At 36.9% G+C, this 27,341-nt stretch overlaps 1 protein-coding gene across 5 annotated transcripts in view; it reads right to left on the bottom strand.

The window, feature by feature from the left end:
• EXOC6B (exocyst complex component 6B) overlaps window positions 1–27,341 on the bottom strand; it is a 640,335-nt gene that overhangs the window by 337,044 nt on the left and 275,950 nt on the right. For all 5 annotated transcript variants that reach the window (XM_037027188.2, XM_073211565.1, XM_037027190.2 and 2 more), the window contains one exon: window positions 11,085–11,153. In XM_037027188.2, coding sequence (XP_036883083.1) covers window positions 11,085–11,153 — 69 coding nt within the window. The remainder of the gene's footprint in view (window positions 1–11,084; window positions 11,154–27,341) is intronic.

Here is a 27,341-nt window from a genome sequence, read left to right as displayed (position 1 = left end):
AAACTACTTCACCTGTAGATGGTGGTTTGAGTTTTAGGAATCTGAAAAAGTAGAGAATCCACTATGGTCACAAACTCCGCTTTTCCAATCTACCCAATTTAAAATAAATCAATTCCATTCATAAGTTGAAAACAAACTCTTCATTACATCTGCTACAACTAACCATAGATAAACATGAGTTGATGTCATTTGCTTCTGGTTAGAAGATCATTTTGGTATGTGCACCTTCCATAACTGTCTGAATGCCCAAATTTCCCCTATAAAACAAAAGGAAACTCCTCCCGTACATGTCCTCTTGTTTAGATCACAAGGCTCTGGCTAGTTATTTACGGTTGCTCCCATAATATCCAAAACTATTGGGACAATGTATTAAACTAAGTATACAGTATAAAAGATACTTTAGGAAAGCAAAAAAAAAAAAAAAAAACCTAACAATTTTAAATTTAAAGAACTGAAGAAAAACAAACAAAGCCTGGCAGTCAAAAATAGAATAGAAAAGTAAAGGAAGAAAAAGATATAAGAGGTCTAGATGGATCTATGAAATGAGGGGGAGTATAGGAGAGAAATTCAGCATAATTAATATGAAAGCATCAAACGGAAGAAAATATGAAGTATGTTTCAGGAAAGAGAATTACCAATGCACAGGCGTCTTTATGAGAAAGCATGGGGGCCCCAATATCTGAAGCAGAGGCTATGAGGAGGCAAGAGGAAAAGTACAGGGAGAAATGTGGCAAGAGAGTTACATCAACGATAGAATATGCAAGGCTTAATAGAACAAGTTAAGAAGTTTATTTTGTCCTGAAAACAATGAGAAACTGAAGTATCTGAAGCACAGATTTAATGATTTTAATTGTTTTTAGGATTACTGTGTGTTCTATGGAAAATGAATTATTTCCTGTTCATTTTGTCAGAGCTTAAAAAAGTTATATTATTGTGGTGCCTAAAGCGGTTTGAATTATTTTCGAAATAAATAAATAAATAAGCACACTTGAGAAGCCCAATCTTCCCAAAGTAAGCATTCTGAAAAACAAATACAAACACATCTAGAAAAAAATTTTTAATCACTTCTTTTGCCTCTTGTTTTATTCAAAGCCAAATGATATGTATATCCATGAGTAAAAAGGTCACCAGGTTAAAAGAGCAATATGACAATTACAAAAAGTTAGATTACAGCTACTACAAACCAGGGCCCATTAGCCCATACTACAGGAAAGTTATCACTACAAATGGCTTTTCCTGTGTCCTTATCAATGCAGTGCACAAAGTATCTCACCCTTAGCTTTTCTGTATGATCTATGTAGTGTTTATGCCTATCTAACCTCACCAGGCACTGGTGGGTCAGTAAAAGTAGGAGGCAGTGAGATATGGCAGCAGAGTGATGAGACAATCTGTTAAGTGTCAGAGATGGACTAGGAGTCACCAAAGACTTCAGGTCAAAACTTTCCACATTAAAAAAATATCTCTAAAGAAAATACTTAAAATATGTTCTTACTGCTCAGAACTACTCAAATCACCATGGAAACAAACCAGAAAGCTTCCAGTTCTGTTCTAACAGTATAAATTGGCTCCTCAAACAGTGCAACTTGCATTTGTCTTAGATAGTGGGGGAAAGCAGAGGAATATTTCTGAGAGGGAAATTAAAGTCCATTTAAAATGAAAATAAAACAACAATTACAAAAAGGATCAAGAGGAATAGTGTCCAAATACCAGCACCTGAAATATTAGGCACTTAAAAGTCTTAAAAAATAAACTTGAAGTATGTAAACATCAGATTCCTTTCTAACATCACACTGTCTCAAAAGATTTGTAAATGGTACCTACTCATTTCAAATTACTGTTCTCAGAAAGGCTTTTCCATTAGAAGTCCAATGTCCTTATTTCCCAAAGAACATATATATATATATAGCAAATAAACATGATGAATTTTTTTTAAAAACAGGCCTCTTCAGAGTCTCTTCCAAAGCAGCTTTCCCTAAATCCATTAAATTATAAACTTCTTCAAAGCAGAAAGTGACCTGATCATCTTTATGTCTTTCACTGTATTAGGAAATGCTGGTTTAAATTTAATGTATTTATTTTCTGTAGTTCTTCTCAGAATATACTTGCATATACTACCATGAACAAAAAACCTGACAGCAATACTCTGCGTATCATATGACATGTGAAACAGAACACATCCCCCCCTTCGTTTTTTAATTTGTAAGAGATCAACTGATGAGACTGGTGCTCCCTAGAAATACAGCTCCAGAAACAACTGTAAGGAGATCTAGATCATTAAGATACATTAGCCTCTGGCAATGCTGGACTTCTATATCCATAATTTCTAATTCCATGTGACTGGCAAATTAAAGTGATTTTTCCCTCTCTGATACCATCTTTGGAAATGTCAAATAAGGGGGAAAAAACATATTCTCAAGCTCTAAGCACATAGAATTTTGCATATAGGCCTTTCTTATTTGTTAATTTCTTAATTCCTACCACAGGAGTAGTAGATGACCCAGCTTGTGTTTACTCCTAAACCAAATATTTAAATGTTCATTCAAATGTCTTTGTAAAAAATTGAAAGAGTTTAAATAATGGATTTTTACTAGTTATAGAAAATAGAAGTCAACAGTTTTGGTGTTTATTATAGAATCAGGAAAGCTTTAAAAAAAACTAGGCTGGAGCAGGTGGTGAAAAATAAATTAATTAATAATGATAAAAATAGTAAAAACTAGGCTATGGTGAAAGTACAATCAATTTTAATGAAAACTACAAAACCAGTCAGAGCTCTGTATATTTATTAGCTTTAACTGCCAGATCAATGGTCTGTGAAAAGCCTATGTGAAACTGATGGATAAATATCTTTATTTTCATTTGCCAATCAACTGTCTTAATATCAATATATAGCAGAAATATTTTGCTGTTGCTTTATTAAAGGAGGGGGTCTCATTTTTGTAAAATAATAACAACAAAAAATCTGACCATCAAGTACTCTAAATCCTTCAAATTTGCTTTAAGTCTATCTGCTAATTCTTGTTACTAAATTTACTTGGTTATTAAATTACAACACTGCCTTCTGATAGAAAAGCACAGGAATAAGAACCCCAAAATCTTACTTCTGGTGCCAACAAAAGAACTATTTCACAGCACCGTTCAGAGTGAGGCCAGTCTCCACCAAGTGAGATAGTTTCCTCATATCCACTATGCGAGTAAGTCCCTTATTTACAGTGATCAAACTGGGGAAGCACTATGAGACTGCTGAACAAACTGTTACATTAAATCCAAGATAATATTATTATTAAATGCATAGATAAACAACAACCACTATCTACCACTCTTAAAAGGATCTTGAAATCTAATCTTGAGAATGCCAAAACTGGTTTTTCTTTCATTGAAAACTCCAGTAGTGTCTCAGACTTTTCAAGCACTTATTTCCTAAGTGCTTTAATAATCAACTACAACAAAAGTTCTTCAAGTAATTTCATTAAGTACTTCCCTTAACACCTCAGGAAACAGGTCACTTGGAACTGCTTCTATCTGTTCCTTTCCCGCTCTCCAAATCCTTCCCTGCCATCATCTGTCCTTACACGACCATGGGTTCTGCAGTTTCCGCCAGCGGCCAGTGCAGACCAGACCAGCAGAAATCCTCAATCAGAAAAGGAGACTCATGTCCCAGGATGATTTCTGCCCACCCCACCTCACCCCATCCTATCCCCTACCCCAGCAATGATCATGAAGGATTGTAAAGAGATGGTGCTAAATTTTAGCTCTGAGGCTAATTCACCTCTCCTGATTATAGGCCAGAATTTAAAGAGAAATACTATTAAAAACAAGTAAGAAGTAAAATATTTCGAAATTTAACACAATTACTTAAGTTCAGGGAGATGGATTACTAACTACAGTTAGAATTCTAAATCTCTGCTCTGAGTCCTTCAAAGGGGACAAACTATTACTTTGGGTGCTAAGGCTAACTTATTCTTATCAGGAAAACAGGTCACCAGCTTGCCATGCATAATGGCTGCTCAGGGAATTAAGATTTATGACACAGAAATAAGGCCACTTTGAAATACGCTTTTAAATTTAGATTTTAACAAGGCTTTCAAATCTAAGAAAAAGACGAGGTGGTAGGGAGGGAGGCCTTAAGAGGCTTAAAAAAGACTATACTCAAATGGAATTGGGGTAATCTATTAGGGGGCACAGGTCTGTAGTCAGTAGATACCTGAAATCTAACTCAGTCTATAGTTCCCTTTAGATTCTTTCTAGGTCTGCGGGTAAGATTCAGGTTGGGGAAGCCTCTGAAATTCTAAGCAAACTACACATGCATGTACATAAATGCATCCTATCTGGGGAAAGGGTCACAGCTTTCACCAAATTCTCACAGGCTCCTTGCCCACGAAAGTTTAAAAGAGCTGTACTTGGAGCCTTTGTACCAATGAATTCAGTGCACAATGACATTCTGCATTCCCTTGTATCTCAGGCTGCTTTACAGTCTTCTTTAAAGTGACTGAACGAGAATTAGGTAAAACTGAGGCTCTTATGATTCATGTAATACTGACGGATTGCTGCTTACTACAAAACATCTATATATTGCTACAACTGCTATCCCTGGACCCAAGATGTCAGAAGTCTTCAAGGTAAACTTTTTATTACAACGCATATGCAGAAAAATACATAAACCAAAGGTGTAGATTTCTCAACATTTTTTAATCTAGGAATTTAAAAACAATTTTGAGGAGCAGATGATGTGAATCATTGGAGACCAAGATACCAGAAGAAGATAAGATCATAAATAAGACCTATAAAGTAGGGGTATGATTGTATTTACAGCTTTACTCCCCTAGTCTCTTAATGACACCCAAGCTGTTGGTTGTGGAGTGTTCAGTGAGAGAAGGGGGAATGAGCAGTAGATCTGGAGGAGTCAGGAAGATGTTGCTGTATACAGAAGAGCTTCAAGTACACAAAGACCTTTGTCCAAACTGAGCTGGTTTCAGACCTTGGAGCCCATGGCAGACATCACTGTTGATAGAATTTTCAAAAACTCTGCAAGATAGACTGGTTTCTCAGGTGTTAAAGATTGTTGGTGGGAATGTGAATGTAAATTTGTCCAATTCTTATGAAAAGCAGTCCAGCAAGTAGATATGCATATACTCTATAACAATTGTAGATATGCATATACCCTGTAGCATGTCAATAAAACATGGTGAAAATTAAAAAAAAAAAAAAAGATAAACTGGTTTCTGTCTCCATTAGACAGATAGTCCATCCACCTTTTTAGCTATTACTATACTAGGTATAAGAATCTCAAATTTTTATTATTCATCGTTTCCTTTCTAGTTGTTACTTTTAGTTTGTTCTTTCTCCCTTCTTGAAAAATTTTCTTTAATGACTTTAAGATGATGTTTTATATCCTACCCTTTACCAACCCATCTTTAAATGGTATGTGAAGATTTAAACAGCATAAGTCCTTTAAAACAGTTCTATAAAGTATACCTAACTTTGCCCCGCACACTTCCATTGCATTACTACATCAAGGACCAAGTCTCAGTTAACCAGTATCTGACCCTGGCTCACTTTCTTCCCTCCCCTCCTCCTGCCAAAGTTTGCCCTTCCTGCCAAAGTTCAGCACTTCCTAGAAAAGTCTCACTGCCTGTTTGATATTGTACTTCACTTTAGTCACCAAAGGAAGAATTTACAGGTGCTTGGCCCCATCTATAAGACCATGACCGAAATCTGACCTCCTGTTACAATACATGAACTCCTGCCCTACTGATAAGGCTGGCAGATATAAGTAGGATTTTTCAAATAATCCTTTGGGAATTTATAAGCAGCACAGCCATAAAAGGGGGGTGAATGGAAGGTCGGTTTCACTAAAAATAATAAATATTGCCATGTTTATTCAAAGTGTGCCTTGTTATCCTCCAGGCCAAAAGTTCAGATAAACACTATTGTAAATGACAAAATATTAGAACTTTTTGTTATTTCTGTTATGATCCTTCCGTTGGACACCAATAGAACTGTTTTTCCTCGAATAAGTCCCAGTCCTGCTATGGTACAACAGGGCTTAAGACTTGAGTGCTGGATTCATTTGCAGGCCAAATGTTATCTTTCAAAAATCAGACACAGCATTTATTGAGTATTATATACTTATACTAAGTGCTAAGTACTAGAGCTAAAAAAGATGAATAAATCATGATACCTGCCCTAAAAGAGCTTATAGTCTATTAAGAGAAAATAATACATATTTAGAATGTGATAATATGATACAGCAAGCAATAATATAAATACACACTGGGTCCTATAATAGTGCAAAGGGGAAGGAGGTCTACTGGAAAATTTGCTGGAGGAAACAATATGGAACAAGTATGAATCATTAAAATAAAAAGAAATGAGACTAGTAATTCAAGCAGAAGGACTACCTGAGGAAAGGATGAGAAGTGTGAATCAGCATGATGCATTTGAAGAGCTGGAAGCATTTCCGTATCATTAAAGCAAGATGGTAAGCAGCAGGAAATATGGCAGACAGGACATGGAAAACCTTCTCTACTTCTCTATGCTTCATTTTCTTCTATACTTCTACATCTTACTCCACAGGTGACCAACTGAAGAATTTTAAGGAAATAACTTTTATGTCAGATTGGTATGATCAATAAAATACTATCACTACAGTGAGGGTAGTGGCTTGAACAGAAGATAATAAATACATTGGGTTGATGAGAGAATGAAGAGAGTAGAGAAATGCATTGGAATGTGTAGGAATGGTTGATTTTCTCCTTAGTCCTCATTTCTCTTCTCCCAAATCTTTTCTTAAAGCTTAACGGTAATATTAACTACATCAGTAAAAAAGAAAATATTTATGTTACAAATCTTTATAAGTAACAGTCCATTTTTACATATCTCTGTCATTGATATTCTGAGGAGCTACCTTTCACCATCCAGTAATACAAACTAGTGATTTGAGAATGGGGAAACAAATACAGAGAAGTGACAAACTACAGCCCACCAGAAGCTTTAAAAAGAGTCAGCCCTAGAAGTTTTACATACTCTGGCCCTGTCTTTAGCAAAGTTCTTATTTAAAGTCCATAGAGGTCTGGAACAGCAATGTCTAAACAATAAACATGTATTTCAGAAAAAAAAAGAGCTCCGTTTTTACCACGAGCTGTACCTTTTCAAACTTAGGAAACATTATGAATAGGGGAGGAAGACTCTTTCTGCCATACCAACAATGCCTTATCAAATTGTTATAGAAAATTCATGAATACCAAATATTTCAACATTACAGAACTGTAGTGGGTAGAATTACAGTGGTAGAATTTATTTTTAAGTGGGCAGCTTAACACCCTCATGTTTAGTCCTCACAATTTAAGACTACATAATATAGTCTTTATATATTTAAGAATGTGCAGATTTTAAATAAAAGATTAACTTTGTATGTTTATGACAGAGACTGGAACCTCTGTCTGCATATCTGTATGTCATATACTTTTAAAAATACAAATAATGTGTCAATAATCACTATCAGAGATATATAACTCTTGCCACATTAACTGCCACTTATTAAATGCCAATTATGTGCCAGAGACTGGTAAAGGCACCATTTGTACAATATATGTAACTGCACTACGTAGGTAATCATTGGCTTACATGACTTGCTTAACACCACACATCTAGTAAGTGTGCAAATATGTTACCTTAGTACTCTTATGAATCACTATAGAATTCTCAGTTGAGGAATATCTATTACATTTTCTTTATCATCAAATCTTAATAAAGCTTAAAAAACTAGCATATGCACAAGTGATGAGATACACTACTGTCCTATTACAGTCATTCCAAGATTGTAATTTCCTTTCTGGTTGACTATATATGACTTCTCTAAATCCATTTCATGCAGAAGAGAAATTTATTAAGTATTTACTGACTAAGTGAATAATAAGGTTTCAGCACTATGTTCAAACAAATTTACGACAATCCTTGGCCACCACTTATTTATTCATGACATTAATATTTACTGAACATCTAACTATATGTCAAGTACTGTTGTTGTTACTGATGATGTAACATCAAACTAAACAAACAACTTTCATAGACTTTAGACTATTTGAAAGGAAAAACTCACTTGATTTTGCAATTATAATGCATACAGTAAACCTTAAACTTGATTGAGTGAATATGGTTATTTTTCTATGGTCATTTGGCTTAAACATAACTGTGAAGTCCCATAATCATACATACCACTGACGAGACTAAACCAAATCATGGAGCATGGAAGCAAAGTAACAAAGGAGAAAGGAGGAAGAATGTGGCAAAGGAAAAATGCATGTTACAGCATTTGTGATTTCTACTCAACTTTCAAGGAACAAATAACTCCTATCTTATATAAATCATTCCACGAAACAGAGAAAAGGGAAGGATATTCAACCATTTTAATGAGGATAAAATAACATTGACTTACAAACCATCTAAATACCATACAAAAAAATAAAAGAAAATGATAGGTCTTGTAAAATAACCATGCATATAAACATAAAAAAGGAATAAAAAAATAATACAAAAATAAATCAAAGGAGTTAAATTCTACAGGAAATTTTTTTAAAAAGCAGTAATAGAAATCCTCAACAAGCTGGATTTACCTAAAGAATGCAAGGACAGTTTAATATCAGAAAAATCTATCAATAAAATTCACCACATTCATGAGCTAAAGGAAAAATACACCACATTCAACTAAAGGATAAAAACCACAGGATTATATAAATAAATTGGGGAAACAAATAAAATTCAGCACTCACTTATGTTTTATAAAAAATTATCAGGAGTCTAGGAATAACAATACAAAGAATATTTACTATATATCTATTGCAAACATCAATTAATGGAGAACCTTTAGGAACACTCTCTTTGAGATCAGAAATCAGACAAAAATGCCCACTATCACCTTACTGAACAACAAAGTAATGGTGACTCTGGGTAGTGCAATGAAACATTAAAAAACAATGAGATATGGAAATAGAAAGAAAAACAAAAGTTAATGTCCACAGACATTATGATCGACTACACAGAACACCTATCATAAACCAAATAGCAAACTATAATAACAAGAGTTGAGCAAGATGGCCATATGCAAGATCAACTTAACAAAAATCAATAGCATGCTCAGTATAAGCAATAACTAATTAGAAAATTAAGTACAAAATAGCAACAAAAACTCTAAGTATTTTGCTATTAACCTAACAAAGAATGCTCAAGAATGTTAACATAGAAAAAAAGCTCAATTTAATAATTTAAAAACAGATCTTACTCTTCCATGAATGGAATGACTTAGCATTATAAAGTTGTCAATAATTCCCAAAATTCCCAATCAATTCCAACATTCTAAAAGGATTTAATAAACTCAAACTGATTCTAAAATATATATGGAAAAATAAATGTCTATAAATAGAGAAGGCAATTTTAAAAGAGAAATGTGAAGAGATTTCTCTCATCATATATACAGATATATTACAAAAACAAACTAGAGTTGACAAACAAGAGTCATAAATATGGATATTTAGTATATGCCAGAAGTATTACCAGGAATCACTGAGTGATATACAGATTATGTAGTACATGAGATTGGTAAAACTGAATTCATCATATAGAAAAAATTTAAGTTGGATGCCTCCCTTACACTATATAAAATGGGGAACCCAGGACAGATCAAGATCAAAAGGTAAATAAGAGGAAGGTTCCATGACCTTGGAACAGAGAAGGATTTTTTTTTTTAACTCAAAAAGTACAAACCATAAGGTTAAAATTGATAGGCTTAATTACATCAAAATTAAAGAGTTCTATTCATGAAAGATAATACATAGTTTAGAGTCTGTCAGAAAACTAGAAAAATGACATTTGCAATATCCTAAACTATCAATATCTACACTATATAAGGAATTTCTGAAATTTCCTTTTGTAGCAGAAAGGAAAGAACAAAAACAAGAAATCCAACACAAAATTGAACAAAGGTTAAAAGTAGGCAGTTTAGAGAAGAAAAATCTTAAATGATTAGTAAATTTATAAAGAGAAGCACAATGTTACCAGTATCCACAGAAATGAAAATTAAAGTAATACCATTCAATGTCTGTTAGGTTAGCAGATATTAGAAATTAGTGAAATTAGGTATTATACATATACGTTATGACCCAAAAATTAGTGAAATTAAGTATTATACATATACGTTATGACCCAAAAATTCTATTTGTAGGTATAGAAACTTACACACAAGTCCAAGAAAAAGGAGAAGAGGGAAGAGGAATGACAGGAGAGGAATGGAAGCTACCAGATCTCTTCCCAGTTTAACCGAGATCACCACAAAACACTTCAGGCCGTAAGTACACAGATCAGTGTCCCAAATTGTGTAAAGTAATGACTAAGTGGCACTACATTGAACATATGAAGAAAAAAAATGGATAAATGACTGGGCAATAAGACATACTCATATACATTAAAAATAACGTGACAGAAGCTTCATTGAACTTTGCTATAACAAATTTCAAAAATGGACTTCTCTCCTCAATTTGTCTTTGATGATAATTTAGCTTTGTAGTTTAATTTTTTTGATTGACTTTGTATCTGTATGTCTGCATATAGGTATATTACCAACATGGAGAAAGGGCCATTTCTTAGAATACTATTAACACCTACACTATTTTCTCTCCAGAGAGGTTCTTCTCTCTCCGTGCTTTGCATGACAAAATAATTGTCATCAGGAATAGAAGTAAACAGTTCTTACAAAAGTTATTTTTGTGTGTAAAAAAGGCTATTGTTATTTAAGTCACAACATTATTTAATTAAGAACAGAAATCTGAGTGTGTGTTTGACTATTTCCAGGTATAATCTCATAATTTGTTGATGGATGATAGAAATTAATGTTATTAGCAATAGCATATTACATGGCAAACATAGATAAAAGATTCAAGAAGAAAAGGATTATTTCTTGTAAATAATACTCCTCAAGTAATAGTTTCTCTTTCCGTACTCTTAATAATCAACAGAAAAACTATCAAAAATGAGAAAGTGGAATTCTGAATTTAGTATACATATTTATCAGGCAGAGCCGGACAATAACTCACCAGGACAGAATATATGTGTAGACATCGATAAACAGGAGAGAAATCCACCAAATCTTGGGCCCCAGGTACCTGCAAAACAACAACGATTTTCACAAAATATTCAAACAAAGCTATTAAGAGTCTACATTGATTTTTACTCCAGAACTGGGGGCTGGAGGGGGAGCGGAGGGGAGATACACACCAACTCTAGCTTCTAAGAAACACAAAATAAACAAACAAAGCATGTTTTGGTTGTTTTGGTATTTCAGCTATGGGATTAATAAACTGAAGATATCACCAAGGCTGGGACACAGAACAAAAGGATGGATAGAAGCCTTCAGAGATACATTTTGTGCATGGTGTTTCTAAGGAAAAAGAAGAAAATGGGAACATGACTTCGATAACTTTGTCTTCTTAGACACATGGTAATCTATATATAAAAACTAAGTTTCAGTGGTCAAAACAAAACTTGCCCGCAGGATGAATTAAATGGCCTGCCAGCTAACTTCTGAAGGGAGCATAAGAATTAGTGAACACTTAAATCAGCATGCAATCAAAATAGAGACCACCTACAAAGAGAGGGGAGATCATGTAAAAAAATAAGATAATGGATGGGAAAACCAAACCTAGAAGTAATATCATAAAACTATAATATGAATAATGCATACAACTTAAACCTAGGCATCAAAATGAAGGTAAAACAAAAAACATCAGGTAACAGCTGGATTATAGTCACAGTGCTCAAACTGATTTTGTTATGTGACCTGACAATGAGTAAGACACAATTTACTTTGGCCCCAATTTCTTCAACCAAAAAAGGAAACTACCAGTTGACCCACAGGATTTAACAAGAATAAAAGGAGATAGTGAAAGTAAACATTGAACAAAACAAAATAAAGCAAAAAAGAAAAGACAAAATTACATAAAGAAATAATAACAATAAAGACCAAGATGAAGTTTTTACTGTAACAACTGGCAATTCTACGATTCATCATAATATAAGCAGCAGACACATCTAAATTGAGTTGAGCTGATTTGTGATTACAAAGTCACTTTCCCTTATTTTGGAAAGTAAGTCTTATTTCTTCTTTTGGGGCATAGCTTCTTCACCAAGATGCTTTTCCTAATGAAATCTATTCATTCTACAATTCAACAGCACAATATCTACTTTCTTTTCCCTTTAAAATCATCACATCTCCTTATTTACTTGTTCAAGTTTATGGACTATTCTATTCATTTGTTTTGCATACATGAGGGCAGAGATTAAATCTCTATGTTTAAGAACCTTATAGTGCTATATACTCTGTAAGGAATCAAAACATTGATAGTAAGGTGCTCGAGATCATACACAATGGCCAAGCGTAGTTAAACTTAAAAAAAAAAAGCCTTTAGAATAGTGAGTGAGCACTGCCAAACTACTGAGAGAACATTTTATAGATTGATGGGCACCATGTAGTTAAAGAAAAAGTAAGATACAAAAGCACGTAAAAATGGAACTTGAAGAGTTCAAATGGATACTTATTTTCATCTAATACAAAAAGAGGCAACAGGTGGTCATTTAAGGCACTCTTACTTGAAATGACCACAAAATTAAAACATCTCTGCAGTGTCTCCTCTTTGATTGCCAAGTGGAGATTTGAAGGAAATTTATTTTATTTTTCCAGAAAACCACAATCTACTAGTGAAAACACCAGCTAAGTGAAACACAATCTCAAAAGATTAATTACTTTTACAACAGTATTCATAAAAATTAATACATGCATATGGAAAATGTGTTTAAAAACTTTCATCTGATAGGAAATGAAACTTCTTTTATTTAGAATTGATTATTATAAATATTTATGTGCAAAAAATCTAAGGGAATTTTCTTCCCTAATTTGGAAAAATAAATTCAACACAACTTTTTTTATATGTTCTTCATTCAGTTTATTTATTTTATTTTGCTTTGATTCAAGCCATAGATCCAAAAGGAAACTGCCTTTTGCCATTCCTCAGACAGAGCATTGTCCCTTGGACATGTCAGACCCATCCTTACAGAATGAACATCCACATTAGGGGACAGTTTCCCTAGAAGTCTGTGATAAATAATGGGCCCCTTACTAATCGGCTAAGAAGATTGGTTTATTTGCACCAACTAAAAAATAGATCATTTAGAGTGGAGAAAAAGGCCTTCCCTGTCATCTCCACCAAATATTTACAACCAAACCTATTTTCTATGAGGCTGTCTGACATGGATATCATACTCTGCTCAGACTGTTTCAAGTGCCCCGACCTGGAAATACTATCTTTGCTATTTTTTAATCTCTGCAACCATTATCTGATTAAGTCCTCCTAAGCACATGACCACCTGCTTTGAAGGTGGTACACAGAAATCCACAGAAAAGAAAGAGCAAAATGGGGCTTCAGTTTACAAACTTTACCACCCCCACAAAACAGCCTACTATCATTTTTCCTCCATGCTCCCTTCTGTGAGGAACTAGGAACACTGTGAGGAACAGAGAGGAGTGCTGTGAAGACAAAGGTATGTAAGGCATGCACTGACTCATGTTGCTTTGAGCTAGATGTGTTTTCTCTGCCTCCACTAATGAAAAAGAATCACTCACATCTACCGAAAGGGGAAAGGAGGAGAGTAGCAAACCCTGTACGTGAAGGAATGCTACACATTTGGAAGGATAAGAAATGAACTTTCAAGACTCTAAATAAATGAGAAGAGAACACAAAGCAGTTTTTCCTGACTCACGTAAATAGGTCTGTTTTAAGGTCCACATTTTGCTTTCCACTTAAAATGTTAAATCTCTGTCAAAGTTGCCTGCATTCTTCTTCCCTTCCTCCACCTCTCTCTCCCCTCCAGTTGCAAAGAATTATTCAAACAGGTTAAGGTTTTAGCTGGGGCAGAGGGAGGGGTCCAAAGACACTTTCCTCAGTTAACAATGACTGTCCCTAATGGTTTCTGTCTCCTAACAAAAGCCATGACTCCATCATTATCAGCTTCATCTAATTTTTCCTTTTCCAAAGTAAATAACACAGCCCTTGCATTTTACACATGTCCAAGTTTGACAAATCATTATCGACTGAGACTATAGCTGATAAGAGATAACTTTGTGGTTAGGACGTTGTCATTTCCTCTCATAAGGGCTTTCTTTCTGAGATACAGAAACATGATTAAAATAGTTAAACATTTCCTCTGCCTGGCAGTCAGGAACTCAAGACATTAAGATACTGAAGTCTGTATTTTTCTAGTTCAAATAGGTCTGTGAAGATACCCAACAGTAGCCACAAACAATATACTCAAGATTATCCTGCTTTTTTAACTAGTTGTTTTCCTTATGAACTCATATGAAATAATTTCATCACCAAGGACAGCAGCTGCCTAATTCCCTATATGGTTTCTGAAGGAAGAGCATTAGTGCTTTCTGTCAGCTCAAATCTCTATTTTCAGGGAGAAGCAAATAGCAGCTAAGATTTCAGATTCTGTAACTAAGAAATCTGTGCCTCACAGCAGGTTATATCATCATATAAATTGAGATGTCAAAATGACAGATAAATAATAAGGCATTAAAGGAATTTGGAGGTGACTGGACTACAACATTTACGGATAGATATTAGGGAGGCAACTACTACATTCTATAATTATATATTCACATGCCAATTAGAAATGGTGTTATCACTAGATATCAATATATATGGCTAACCTATTTCAATATTCAACATTGTATGATAAATACAATACATATCAAGATAACATGTCCTAATTATTATCTGTATATCCTATCAATACACCACCTATCACATGATGCAACCACACAGATGACAAAAAGAAGTCTGGAAAAGGAGGAAGTTACAAAATAAGAAAAGTGAATTTATAAATGGGATTAATGAAAGACACCTTGAAAAAAAGTTCTATGAGTCTCTGCACACAGTGTATGTTGGGGAAGATATAAAGACTCAGAATAGAAAAAGTAATACTAGGTGGTCAGGAAGAAAAGAAACATGAACTTTTCTGCTTATGAAAATTCTTGAAAACATCAGGATCTTTTATGACATGTTTTCCTTCTTCTCTTATACATCTGAGTTCAGGTCAAAAAAAAGCCTCTGAAAATGGAAAACTGAATAGGTAAGTTTCTCTCACAAAGAATAAGGAGAAAGATTTTACTTCTTAAACAGAAAAGGAAACTTCAACTATAAAATAAATGACAAGGATTAAACAATATGGCAACATGAGAAGTGAGGCAGAACCTCCTCCCAAAACTACATGTAACACAAAAATACAGCAATTACAACTAATCCTGAAAGAGCAACCCAAAAGGAGACCACGACAGACTGCCTACATCTGGGGAAAAGAGAAGACCTCATGGAAAAGGGTAAAGTAGTAAAGCTGCAATCCAGCAGACCAAGCCCTCCCCCACCCAGCTCACAGAAGGAAGGAAGAGAAACGGGGTGGAAATGGAGCAGAAGCCCAGTACTTCTAAACATCCACCCCTGAAGATCTGCTCCAGGAGGGTGAACCCACATTACATGGTGCTCTGGAGATTAGAGGGGTTGGAAAGCAAAGACAGGGAATACTCAGAGAGACTAAGATTCCAGCTATTTGTGGAGAACAGGTTCCCACAACCAGCCACTCCAGGACAAAAGAAAGGCAGGCACTTTGAAAGACTTCCCAACAGCGAGAGGGGTGATAAAGAAGCAAAGATTACACAAAGCTTACTGCTCAGAAGAAAGGACATGTGGAAAAAATTGTTCTGGCACACTCACCCCAGCAGGTTAGAGACATTGAGAAGCTTCAGGCACTCCATTTCCCAAGGCCAGCAATGCAGCACCAAGGGCCCCCACTACAATAAGCAGCCTGCTGCTCCTTTCTCCGATCTGGCACCAGTTCGCACACCTGCTGCCCCTACCATTGCACCAGGCCCGCCAGAGGGAGTACAAAGATGCAGAGACACAGAAAGAAAACAATCCCTAGGAAAAAGAGTATTATGAGAGCTATGTGAATAATATAAACAAAACAATATTCGCATTATAGGGGCACCAAAAGAAGAAGAGAGAGAAAAAGGGATAGAAAGTGTCTTTGAGGAAATAATTGCTGAAAACTTCCCCAATATGGGGAAGGAAATAGTCTCTTGGGTCATGAAAGAGCAGAGATCTCCCAACACAAGGGACACTAGGAAGAAAACACCAAGACATATAATAATTAAAATGGCAAACATCAAGGAAGAGGATAGAGTATTGTACATAGAAAACCCTAAAGAATCCACCCCAAAACTACTAGAACAAATAACTGATTCCAGCAAAGATGCAGGATACAAAATCAGTACACAGAAATCTGCTGCATTCCTGTATACTAACAAAGAACTAGCAGAAAGAGCAATCAGGAAAACAATTCCATTTACAATGGCATCAAAGGGAATAAAATATCTAGGAATAAACCTAGCCAAGAAGGTGAAAGGTCTATACCCTGAAAACTACAAGACACTGAGGAGAGAAATTAAAGAAGACACCAATAAATGGAAATATACCCCGTGCTTGTGGATAAGAAGAATTAATATTGTCAAAATGGTCATCGTGCCTAAAGCAATCTACAGATTCAGTGCAATCCCTGTCAAAATACCAACAGCATTCTTCAATGGACTAGAACAAATAGTTCTAAAATTCATATGGTACCACAAAAGACCCCAAATAGCCAAAGAAATGCTGAGAAAGAAGAAAAAAGCTCAGTGGATTATGTATGCTCCCCAACTTCAAACTCTACTACAAAGCCACAGTAACCAAAACAATTTGGTAATGGCATAAGAATAGCCCTAGAGATCAATGCACAGAACAGAGAGTCCAGATATAAATCCACACACACATATGGCCAATTAATATATGATAAAGGAGCCATGGACATAAAATGGGGAAATGACAGCCACTTCAACAACTGGTGTTGGCAAAATTGGACAGCTACATGTAAGAGAATGAAACAGGATTATTGTCTAACTCCATACACAAAAGTAAAATCAAAATGGATCAAAGACCTGAATATAAGAGACCAAAAACTCATAGAAGAAAACATAGGTGAAAATCTCTTGAATATAAACATGAGCAATTTTTTCCTGAACATCTCCGCAGGTAAGTGAAGCAAAAGCAAAAATGAACAAATGGGACTACATCAAACTAAAAAGCTTCTGTACAGCAAAGGACACCATCAGCAGAACAAAAAGGCATCCTACAGTATGGGAGAATATATTTGTAAATGACATATCTGACAAGGGGTTAACATCCAAAATATATAAAGAATGCACATGCCTCAACACCCAAAAAGCAAATAGCCCTATTAAAAAATGGGCAGCAGATATGAACAGACACTTATCCAAAGAAGAAATTCAGATGGCCAGCAAGCATAGGAAAAGATGCTCCACATCGCTAATTATCAGGGAAATGCAAATTAAAGCCACAATGAGATATCACCTCACACCAGTTAGGATGGCCAACATAAAAAAAGACAAGGAACAACAAATGATGGTGAGGATGTGGAGAAAGGGGAACCCTCCTACACTGTGGGTGGGAATGTAAATTAGTTCACCCATTGTGGAAAGCAGTATGGAACTTCCTCAAAAAACCAAAAATAGAAATACCACTTGACCCAGGAATTCCACTCCTAGGAATTTACCTGAAAAAAACAAGATCACAGATTCAAAATGACATATGCACCCCGATGTTATCACAGCACTATTTACAATAGTCAAGAAATGGAAGCAGCCTAAGTGTCCATCAGTAGATGAATGGATAAAGAACATGTGGTACATATACACAATGCAATAGTATTCAGCCATAAGAAGAAAACAAACCCTACCTCAAGAAGAGTGGCAAATGTACTATGGGAGACTCACCTACGCTGCTGATAAAGACAGTACACGAAAACCAGCCCTGTTGTTCGCACAGGTGTCCCAGGAGATTCACACAGACATGACATTTTTCTCTTACGAAACCCTTCAAATAGGTAGATCATCCAAAAGGACAACAAAAGAAGTTTGCAAGAATTTAGATATTTTTCACTAATTATTTGAGTCATTCTCCTTCTTGAAAATACTTTTGATTACCACTGTACAAAAAAACAGTTTCTTAGTATTGATAAATGAATGCAGGGATTTGGTGGCCATTTCTGAGCATTAGTTGGATCTCAAGTCATTAAAATGTACCAGGCATCTTCCTGAAAGGAGAAAACTACAAATGATTAGCTGAAGAGGTACTGCCTTTATATTCAGAGGATCAATTTCAACTGCCCCTATCATGTCTGAAAGCCAAGAAATACCTGGCAAACACTTTTTTCCCAGTGTGCTTTTATGTACTGCTCTGCTTCTAAAACTTCAGAGAAAGAAAGGTAAAACTCATTTGGACATAAGCTTTCATAGCACTGACTGAACACCACCAACACACCAACAAACTATAAGGCCTAGAATTCGAAGTGAGTAGAATTTCAAAAGTATGAAGAATTTTCCAAGCCTCTGAACATATAATAATGACCTAACCAGAGTCCTATCTGAAAAAGTACAGGATTTTGGTACTGAGTTTCCAATAGATTATTAGGATTCTTCCTGAGAAATCCCTAAGACAATCATTTAATGTTCTCAAGTGTTTGCAATAGGCATAAGAAAAGGAAAAAAAACACCATTTCTCCTCACAGAGGCACTGCAATAAACCTTGTGGCCAAAATCAAAAGATAGTCCTTCAAGTATTCTCTGCTTGGATCTGTACACTGCAGAAATAAAACTTCAGCTGGTCTTTATTTCACAGTGGTCCATTATATGCTAAGAAATTCTAAACTGTTAGGCAAAAAAAGGACATTTAGCACTAAATATGGTATTAAAAATAAATGTTCTGAGGGGAGGAAAAATTAAGGTTATCAATATATATAGAAAAAATGTTATAAAATTATAGGTGGCTACCTAATATCCCTAATATATAAAGAACTCATTAAAATTGAAAAAAGGGAAAAAAGCAAAATCATTAGAAAAATAGCAAAAACATGAGCAGACACTTCATGAAAGAAAAAAAAGGTATATATAATAACCAAATTGAATTGGTAATCAAAAAACTCTCAAAAAACAAAAGTCCAATACCAGAAGGCTTCAGAGCTGAATTCTAGCATTTAAAGAAGAGCTAATACCCATCCTTCATAAGGTATACCAAAAAACAAGAGGAAATACTTCCAAACTCATTCTATGAGGCCAGCATCACTCCAACACAAAACCAAAGATACCACAATAAAAGAAAATTATAGACCAATACCCCTGATGAAAATAGCTGCAAAAATCTTCAACAAAATATTACCCAACTGAATTCAAAAATACATCAAAAGGATCATCCATTACAACCAAGTGGGATTTATTCCAGGGATGCAAGAAGGAGACAATATTTATAAATCAATCAATGCGATACATCACTTTAGGAAGGTCAGAAACCAATGAAAAAGCATCTGATACAATTCAATGTCCATTGATGACAAAAACTCTCAACAAAATGGGCATAGAGAGTACTTACCTCAAAATAATAAAGGCCATATATGACAAACCCACAGCTAACATCATACTCAATGGTGAAAAGCTAAAAGCTTTTCCTCAATTATCAGGAACAAGACAAGGATGCCCACTCTCAGCACTTTCAATCAACATAATACTGGAGGTCCTAACCATGGCAATCAGACAAGACCCAGAGGTAAAAGGCATCCAAATTGGTAGGGAAGAAGTAAAATTGTCACTGTTTGCAGAAGGAATGATACCATACATAAAAAACCCTAAAGATTCCACCAAAAAAACTGTTAGAACTAATAACTGGATTCAGCAAAGTTGCAGAATACAAAATTAATACACACAAACTGGTTGCTTTCCTATATACTAATGATGAACTCACAGAAAGAGCAATCAGGGAAACAATTCCATTTATAATTGCATTGAAAAGAATAAATACCTAGAAATAAACCTAACCAAGGAGGTAAAAGTCTTGTATAAGACACTCATGAGAGAAAGTAAAGAAGACACAAGAAAGCAGAACTCTATCCCATGTTCATGGATTGGAAGAATTAATACTGTCAAAATGGCCATCCTGCCCAAAGCAATTTACAGATTCAATGCAATCCCTAGTGTATACCAATGGGATATTTCAATGAACTAAAGTAAATAATCCTAAAATTGATAAGGAAACATAAAAGACCCCAATTACCAAAGCAATCCTGAGAAAGAAGAACAAAGCTGGGGGTATTATGCTTCCTGACTTCAAGTTATACTATAAAGCTACAGTAATCAAAATAGTATGGTACTGGCACAAGAACAGACCCAAAGCTCAATGGAACAGAACAGAGAGCCCCAATATAAACACACCCATATATGGTCAGTTAATATATAACAAAGGAGCATGAATACACAATGGGAAAAAGTCTCTTCAATAAGGAGTTGGAAAAACTGGACAGCTACATCAAGAGAATGAAACTGGATTACTGTCTAACTCCATACACAAAAATAAACTCAAAATGGATTAAAGAACTAAATGTAATACATGAAACCATAAAACCCTTAGAAGAAAACACAGATAAAAGCCTCTTGAACATAAGTGTCAGTCGTTTTTTTCTGGACATGTCTCCTCAGGCAAGGGAAACAAAATAAAAAATGAACAAGTGGGACTATATCAAACTAAAAAGCTCTGTACAGCAAAGGACACCATCAAAGGAATAAAAAGGCAACCTAGGAGGGCGGAGCCAAGATGGCGGCGTGAGTAGAGCAGTGGAAATCTCCTCCCAAAAACACATAGAGCTATGAAAATATAACAAAGAAAAATCTTCCTAAAATAGAGACCACAGGACACAGGACAACATCCAGACCACATCCACACCTGCAAGAACCCAGCGCCTTGTGAAGGGGGTAAGATACAAGCCCCAGCCCGGCGGGACCCGAGCGCCCCTCCCCCCGGCTCCCGGCGGGTGGAGAGAAACCTGAGCGGTTTTTTTTTTTGGCGAGCACTTTTTGGAAGCCTTAGAGGGACGGGCCCCCGTTGCTGGGGAGGCAGGGTGGCGGGACCGGTGAGGAGGTGCCTGGGAACAGCGCCGGAGGACAAAGAATATCCCGCGTTTCTCCCTGCGAGACCTGAGGGCGGGTGCCTGAGACCGGTGCCTGAGGACGGAGGAGGTCGCGCGTTTTTCCCCTTTTTTTTTTTTTCTCTTTTGGGCGAGCGCTTTTTGGAAGCCTTGAAGGGACGGGGACCCCAGTGCTAGGGAGGCACGGTGGCGGGACTGGTGAGCGGGTGGCTGGGACCGGCGCCTGAGGACAAAGAATATCCCCCGTTTTTCCCTGCGGGACCGGGGGGCGGGTGCCTGAGACCGGCACTTGAGGACAGAGGAAATCGCGCGTTTTTCCCCTTTTTTTTTCTCTTTTCTGCGAGTGCTTTTTGGAAGCCTAAAAGGGACAGGGACCCCGGTGCTAGGGAGGCAGGGCGGCGGGACTGGTGAGCGGGTGCCTGGGACCGGCACCTGAGGACAAAGAATATCCCGCATTTTTCCCTGTGGGACCGGTGGGTGGGTGCCTGAGACCAGCACCTGAGGACGGAAGAAATCGCGCGTTTTTCCCCTTTTTTTTCTCTCTTTTTGCCGAGTGCTTTTTGGAAGCCTTGAAGGGACAGGGACCCCGGTGCTAGGGAGGCAGGGCGGCGGGACTGGTGAGCGGGTGCGTGGGACCAGTGCCTGAGGACAAAGAATATTGAGCGTTCCTTCCCTGCGGGACCGGTGGGTGGGTGCTTTTTGGAAGCCTTGAAAGGACAGGGACCCTGGTGCTAGGGAGACAGGGCAGCAGGACCAGTGAGCGGGTGCCTGGGACCGGCACCTGAGGACAAAAAAAAAAAAAAAAAAAAAAACAATCGCTTGTTTTTTCCTTTTTTTTCCTTTTTTTTTTTTCTCTTTCTTTCTGTTCCCTCTCTCATTGTTGCTGTTGTTGTTTTGGTTTGGAGAGTGCTTTTTGGAAATCTTAAAGGGGCAGGACAGGTCACTTAGACCAGAAGCAGGAAATCTGGGGATCTCTGGGCACTCTAACCCCCTGGGCAGCAGGGAGCACAGAGGCCCCTTACGGAGATAAATAGTCTCCTGGCTGCTCCCCCTCCAACGGGGCTCCACCATTTTGGAGGAACAGCCCCAGCCAGGCCAAGCCCACAGCAACAGCGGAGATAAACCCCAAAGCAACTGGGCAGGAAGCAGAAGCCCTGTCTGCGCACAGCTGTCCAGCACAAGCCACTAGAGGTCGCTATTCTCCCAGAAAAAGGCTACAAACCAACAAGAAGGGAAGCTCTTCCAGCGGTCACTTGTACCAGCTCTGCAAACTATCTCTATCACCATGAAAAGGCAAAACTACAGGCAGACAAAGATCACAGAGACAACACCTGAGAAGGAGACAGACCTAACTAGTCCTCCTGAAAAAGAATTCAAAATAAAAATCATGAACATGCTGACAGAGATGCAGAAAAAAATGCAAGAGCAATGGGATGAGATGCAGAGAAAAATGCAAGAGCAGTGGGATGAGATGCAGAGAAAAATGCAAGAGCAGTGGGATGAAGTCCGGAAGGAGATCACAGATGTCAGGAAAGAGATCACAGAAGTGAAACAATCCCTGGAAGGATTTATAAGCAGAATGGATAAGATGCAAGAGGCCATTGAAGGAATAGAAGCCAGAGAACAGGAACGTATAGAAGCTGACAGAGAGAGAGATAAAAGGATCTCCAGGAATGAAACAACACTAAGAGAAATATGTGACCAATACAAAAGGAAAAACATTCGTATTATAGGGATACCAGAAGAGGAAGAAAGAGGAAAAGGGATAGAAAGTGTCTTTGAAGAAATAATTGCTGAAAACTTCCCCAAACTGGGGGAGGAAATAATCGAACAGACCATGGAATTATACAGAACCCCCAACAGAAAGGATCCAAGGAGGACAACACCAAGACACATAATAATTAAAATGGCAAGGATCAAGGACAAGGAAAGAGTTTTAAAGGCAGCTAGAGAGAAAAAGGTCACCTATAAAGGAAAACCAATCAGGCTAACATCAGACTTCTCAACAGAAACCCTACAGGCCAGAAGAGAATGGCATGATATACTTAATGCAATGAAACAGAAGGGCCTTGAACCAAGGATACTGTATCCAGCACGACTATCATTTAAATATGATGGTGGGATCAAACAATTCCCAGACAAGCAAAAGCTGAGGGAATTTGCTTCCCACAAACCACCTCTACAGGGCATCCTACAGGGACTGCTCTAGATGGGAGCATCCCTAAAAAGAGCACAGAACAAAACACACAACATATGAAGAATGGAGGAGGAGGAATAAGAAGGGAGAGAAGAAAAGACTCTCCAGACAGTGTATATAACAGCTCAATAAGCGAGCTAAGTTAGGCAGTAAGATACTAAAGAAGCTAACCTTGAACCTTTGGTAACCACGAATCTAAAGCCTGCAATGGCAATAAGTACATATCTTTCAATAGTCACCCTAAATGTAAATGGACTTAATGCACCAATCAAAAGACATAGAGTAATAGAATGGATAAAAAAGCAAGACCCATCTATATGCTGCTTACAAGAAACTCACCTTAAACCCAAAGATAAGCATAGACTAAAAGTCAAGGGATGGAAAAACATATTTCAGGCAAACAACAGTGAGAAGAAAGCAGGGGTTGCAGTACTAATATCAGACAAAATAGACTTCAAAACAAAGAAAGTAACAAGAGATAAAGAAGGCCACTACATAATGATAAAGGGCTTAGTCCAACAAGAGGATATAACCATTCTAAATATATATGCACCCAATACAGGAGCACCAGCATATGTGAAGCAAATACTAACAGAACTAAAGAGGGAAATAGACTGCAATGCATTCATTGTAGGAGACTTCAACACACCACTCACCCCAAAGGATAGATCCACCGGGCAGAAAATAAGTAAAGACACACAGGCACTGAACAACACACTAGAACAGATGGACCTAATAGACATCTATAGAACTTTACATCCAAAAGCAACAGGATATACATTCTTCTCAAGTGCACATGGAACATTCTCCAGAATAGACCACATACTAGCTCACAAAAAGAGCCTCAGTAAATTCCACAATATTGAAATTCTACCAACCAATTTTTCAGACCACAAAGGTATGAAAGTAGAAATAAATTCTACAAAGAAAACAAAAAGGCTCACAAACACATGGAGGCTTAACAACATGCTACTAAATAATCAATGGATCAATGAACAAATCAAAATAGAGATCAAGGAATATATAGAAACAAATGACAACAACAACACTAAGCCCCAACTTCTGTGGGATGCAGCGAAAGCAGTCTTAAGAGGAAAGTATATAGCAATCCAGGCACACTTGAAGAAGGAAGAACAATCCCAAATGAATAGTCTAACATCACAATTATTAAAACTGGAAAAAGAAGAACAAATGAGGCCTAAAGTCAGCAGAAGGAGGGACATAATAAAGATCAGAAAAGAAATAAACAAAATTGAGAAGAATAAAACAATAGCAAAAATCAACGAAACCAAGAGCTGGTTCTTTGAGAAAATAAACAAAATAGATAAGCCTCTAGCCCAACTTATTAAGAGAAAAAGAGAGTCAACACAAATCAACATAATCAGAAATGAGAATGGAAAAATCACGACAGACTCCACAGAAATACAAAGAATTATTAAAGACTACTATGAAAACCTATATGCCAACAAGCTGGAAAACCTAGAAGAAATGGACAACTTCCTAGAAAAATACAACCTCCCAAGACTGACCAAGGAAGAAACACAAAAGTTAAACAAACCAATTACAAGCAAAGAAATTGAAACAGTAATCAAAAAACTACCCAAGAACAAAACCCCGGGGCCGGACGGATTTACCTCGGAATTTTATCAGACACACAGAGAAGACATAATACCCATTCTCCTTAAAGTGTTCCACAAAATAGAAGAAGAGGGAATACTCCCAAACTCATTCTATGAAGCCAACATCACCCTAATACCAAAACCAGGAAAAGACCCCACCAAAAAAGAAAATTACAGACCAATATCCCTGATGAATGTAGATGCAAAAATACTCAATAAAATATTAGCAAACAGAATTCAACAGTATATCAAAAGGATCATACACCATGACCAAGTGGGGTTCATCCCAGGGATGCAAGGATGGTACAACATTCGAAAATCCATCAACATCATCCACCACATCAACAAAAAGAAAGACAAAAACCACATGATCATCTCCATAGATGCTGAAAAAGCATTTGACAAAATTCAACATTCATTCATGATAAAAACTCTCAGCAAAATGGGAATAGAGGGCAAGTACCTCAACATAATAAAGGCCATCTATGATAAACCCACAGCCAGCATTATACTGAACAGCGAGAAGCTGAAAGCATTTCCACTGAGATCGGGAACCAGACAGGGATGCCCACTCTCCCCACTGTTATTTAACATAGTACTGGAGGTCCTAGCCACGGCAATCAGACAAAACAAAGAAATACAAGGAATCCAGATTGGTAAAGAAGAAGTTAAACTGTCACTATTTGCAGATGATATGATACTGTACATAAAAAACCCTAAAGACTCCACTCCAAAACTACTAGAACTGATATCGGAATACAGCAAAGTTGCAGGATACAAAATCAACACACAGAAATCTGTAGCTTTCCTATACACTAACAACGAATCAATAGAAAGAGAAATCAGGAAAACAATTCCATTCACCATTGCATCAAAAAGAATACAATACCTAGGAATAAACCTAACCAAGGAAGTGAAAGACTTATACTCTGAAAACTACAAGTCACTCTTAAGAGAAATTAAAGGGGACACTAATAAATGGAAACTCATCCCATGCTCATGGCTAGGAAGAATTAATATCGTCAAAATGGCCATCCTGCCGAAAGCAATATACAAATTTGATGCAATCCCTCTCAAATTACCAGCAACATTCTTCAATGAATTGGAACAAATAATTCAAAAATTCATATGGAAACACCAAAGACCCCGAATAGCCAAAGCAATCCTGAAAAAGAAGAATAAAGTAGGGGGGATCTCACTCCCCAACTTCAAGCTCTACTACAAAGCCATAGTAATCAAGACAATTTGGTACTGGCACAAGAACAGAGCCACAGACCAGTGGAACAGATTAGAGACCCCAGAAATTAACCCAAACATATATGGTCAATTAATATTTGATAAAGGAGCCATGGACATACAATGGCAAAATGACAGTCTCTTCAACAGATGGTGCTGGCAAAACTGGACAGCTACATGTAGGAGAATGAAACTGGACCATTGTCTAACCCCATATACAAAGGTAAACTCAAAATGGATCAAAGACCTGAATGTAAGTCACGAAACCATTAAACTCTTGGAAAAAAACATAGGCAAAAACCTCTTAGACATAAACATGAGGGATCTCTTCTTGAACATATCTCCCCGGGCAAGGAAAACAACAGCAAAAATGAGCAAGTGGGACTACATTAAGCTGAAAAGCTTCTGTACAGCGAAAGACACCATCAATAGAACAAAAAGGAACCCTACAGTATGGGAGAATATATTTGAAAATGACAGATCTGATAAAGGCTTGACGTCCAGAATATATAAAGAGCTCACACGCCTCAACAAACAAAAAACAAATAACCCAATTAAAAAATGGGCAGAGGAACTGAACAGACAGTTCTCCAAAAAAGAAATACAGATGGCCAAGAGACACATGAAAAGATGCTCCACATCGCTAATTATCAGAGAAATGCAAATTAAAACTACAATGAGGTATCACCTCACACCAGTAAGGATAGCTGCCATCCAAAAGACAAACAACAACAAATGTTGGCGAGGCTGTGGAGAAAGGGGAACCCTCCTACACTGCTGGTGGGAATGTAAATTAGTTCAACCATTGTGGAAAGCAGTATGGAGGTGCATCAAAATGCTCAAAACAGACCTACCATTTGACCCAGGAATTCCACTCCTAGGAATTTACCCTAAGAACGCAGCAATCAAGTTTGAGAAAGACAGATGCACTCCTATGTTTATCGCAGCACTATTTACAATAGCCAAGAATTGGAAGCAACCTAAATGTCCATCTGTAGATGAATGGATAAAGAAGATGTGGTACATATACACAATGGAATACTACTCAGCCATAAGAAGTGGAAAAATCCAACCATTTGCAGCAACATGGATGGAGCTGGAGAGTATTATGCTCAGTGAAATAAGCCAAGCAGAGAAAGAGAAATACCAAATGATTTCACTCA

Source organism: Manis javanica, chromosome 1 (genome assembly GCF_040802235.1).
Source record: "Manis javanica isolate MJ-LG chromosome 1, MJ_LKY, whole genome shotgun sequence".
Taxonomy (NCBI): domain Eukaryota; kingdom Metazoa; phylum Chordata; class Mammalia; order Pholidota; family Manidae; genus Manis; species Manis javanica.
Note: the sequence above shows the minus strand (reverse complement) of the source record. Positions and strands in the feature narration are given on the sequence as shown.